Source organism: Penaeus vannamei, chromosome 30, assembly GCF_042767895.1.
Source record: "Penaeus vannamei isolate JL-2024 chromosome 30, ASM4276789v1, whole genome shotgun sequence".
NCBI classification, from domain to species: Eukaryota; Metazoa; Arthropoda; class Malacostraca; order Decapoda; family Penaeidae; genus Penaeus; species Penaeus vannamei.
This window is the reverse complement of record NC_091578.1, coordinates 7,319,986-7,322,485: the sequence shown is the minus strand read 5'-3', so window position 1 is coordinate 7,322,485 and position 2,500 is coordinate 7,319,986. Positions and strand designations below refer to the sequence as shown.

General features: G+C 35.7%; 1 protein-coding gene across 1 annotated transcript in view; it reads left to right on the top strand.

Annotated features, from left to right (window-relative positions):
• The window catches only part of RyR (Ryanodine receptor), a gene marked incomplete in the record, with an annotated part of 178,643 nt that overhangs the window by 111,674 nt on the left and 64,469 nt on the right, over positions 1–2,500 (top strand). The window contains 3 exon segments of the mRNA XM_070142884.1: positions 211–344; positions 481–558; positions 746–836. Coding sequence (XP_069998985.1) covers positions 211–344; positions 481–558; positions 746–836 — 303 coding nt within the window.

The window sequence follows — 2,500 nt, the reverse complement described above, 5'->3', positions numbered from 1 at the left end:
TGTTGTATTTCATTGGTGGGGTTTAACTATTTGTTAGTGATCGTTTTTTTTGGTTTCCTGAGGGTGCTTCAGAGTAAAAGATTACTCATAAACATTACTTGTGAACTGATTTTTATTTCTTATATTTTCGTTATCGATCTTCGAGTCTTTGACATCAAATACGAATGATGGTAAAGTAAAGATGAAACTGTAACTCTTTTGTGTACTCAGTGAGGAAGAGAAGGCCAGGCGATGGCAGGAGGTGAGGATCCGGCAGAACAGGATCCAGAGCGGAGACCTTCAGGGCCCCGCCCACTTCGAGAGCTCCCTCGTCGATACCGGATTCTCTATGTCCGACATCAAAGGTACGTCGAGTGAGAAGGAATGGGATGTATTTCCTTCCCGTTTGGCGCATTTATTTGTTCATTAAGATATATTGCTTAGTTTGTGTATAGTTCAAAGTCGTATTCAATGCGTGTTGACGTGTGTTCCTTGTTGCAGAGCTGCATTACAACGAGGAAGGTGTAGAAGCCGATGAAGGAATCGTGCGCAAGGAAGCAGCCGTCACTCCAGAGAAAGGTAGGTCATGATACAAAAATGCAAAGTTTGAAACGATTCCATATTTCAAAAGGGCGTTGTCTAGACTAGAAGAAATAAGTATACACGTCTCTTTCACTGTCATGTTTGCTTTGTACACGCAACCGTTAGAACATATTTATTCCACATGACAAATGCTAAACGATTTGACCTTGATTTCCCTCCGAAGCCGCCTCCCTGACGCCCGAGGTGAACGGCGTGACGGAGGAGGGCGCCCCTGAGCCCGCCGAGAGAAAGAAGCGGGGCAAGTCTCCCTTCAGGTATGTGCTAGAGTTAGGCGTCCCGAGGCCCTTGCATCGTCCCCGAGTGTCAAGCCCTGTGTGTTTTGCATTGCCCTCCAAGCCCCCTCCTTAGATTAGATTGTGTTTTCCTTTTACTGATAATGATATACGATATCAGTGTGAGAAACCATGGCATACCTGCCGTTAATTTAGTTCTGTCATAACATGGGAGAGTTTATTTTTGTGTGAGTTTTCTTTGAGTTATTAACACGTTCTTAGTACAGTTAACAAAAGAGAGTAAAACTGTATTCCCCATGAACCGAGCCGTATGTATCATCCCGCTGCTGTGCTCATGCAATTGTGAGTGTCTCTCTTGCAAGCATGGACCTCATCCGTGAGGACCTGACGGAGCGACGCCTCAGGTTTAAGAGCAGGTGAGTGCACAGCGCCCTGACGCAGCCCCGGCCACCGAGGACAGACCCCCGGGCTGTGTCCAAATCTTCAAGAGACACGTTGTTGTGGTTGTTGCTCTTTCCTTATCCCTTGATATACTGGAGATATCTTGACCGCATGATGGGTTAAAAAAGATTAACATTTCTGGCTTGATAGGGTGGGCAGGGTAGCTGGTGGATCCCTCACTGATATTGTCGTATTCCCCTCGGCGTCGGCTGGACTGAGCAGGCAGTTCCACACCGCCGTGACTGCTGTCATGGCTGCCAGGTACCGACCACTCACACTTTCACACACAATAACTAGCACGCCCACTCTCTCCTCACGCCCATACCTCTGCACCCATGTTACGTGTTTCTGGCGGAATTGGGAAGACTGGGGGGCAGGGAGACCAGTGCCCTCATGGCGCCTCTTTTCGGTCATGACTGATGTTCACTCAGTAAGGGCAATACTATTATTGCTGTCATCATTTTTGTTGTGATGGTGATGTTTTTATTTATGTCTTGTTTTCAATATTATTATGATTTTTCTTTTATTATTATTGTTATTAGTATCATTATTATTATGATTATTGTTATCATCATTGTTGTTATTATATTTTTGTTTTTATTATTATTATTATTATTATTATTATTATTATTATTATTATTATTATTATTATTATTATTATTATTATTATTGTTATTATTATTATTATTATTATTGTTATTATTATTATTATTATTATTATTATTATTATTATTATTATTATTATTATTATTATTATTATTATTATTATTATTATTATTTTTATTATTATTATCATTATTATAATTATTATTATTATTTTTATTGTTGCTGTTGTTATTGTTGTTGCTGCTGTTGTTGTTGTTGTTGTTGTTGTTATTATTATTATTATTATTATCATTATTATTACTATCATTATTATTTTCATTATTATTATCATTATTATTTTCATTATTATTATCATTATTATTTTCATTTTTATTATTATTATTATCATTACTATTATCCTCATTACTATTATTACTAATCTTATCATTATTGTTATTATCATTATTATCATTGTTATTATTATCATTATCAATACAATTGTTATTATCATTATTACTATCATTTTTATTATCATTATTATTATCAATTATTATTATTGTTGTTATTATTATTATTATTATTATTATTATTATTATTATTATTATTATTATTATTATTATTATTATTATTATTATTATTATTATTATTATTATTATTAT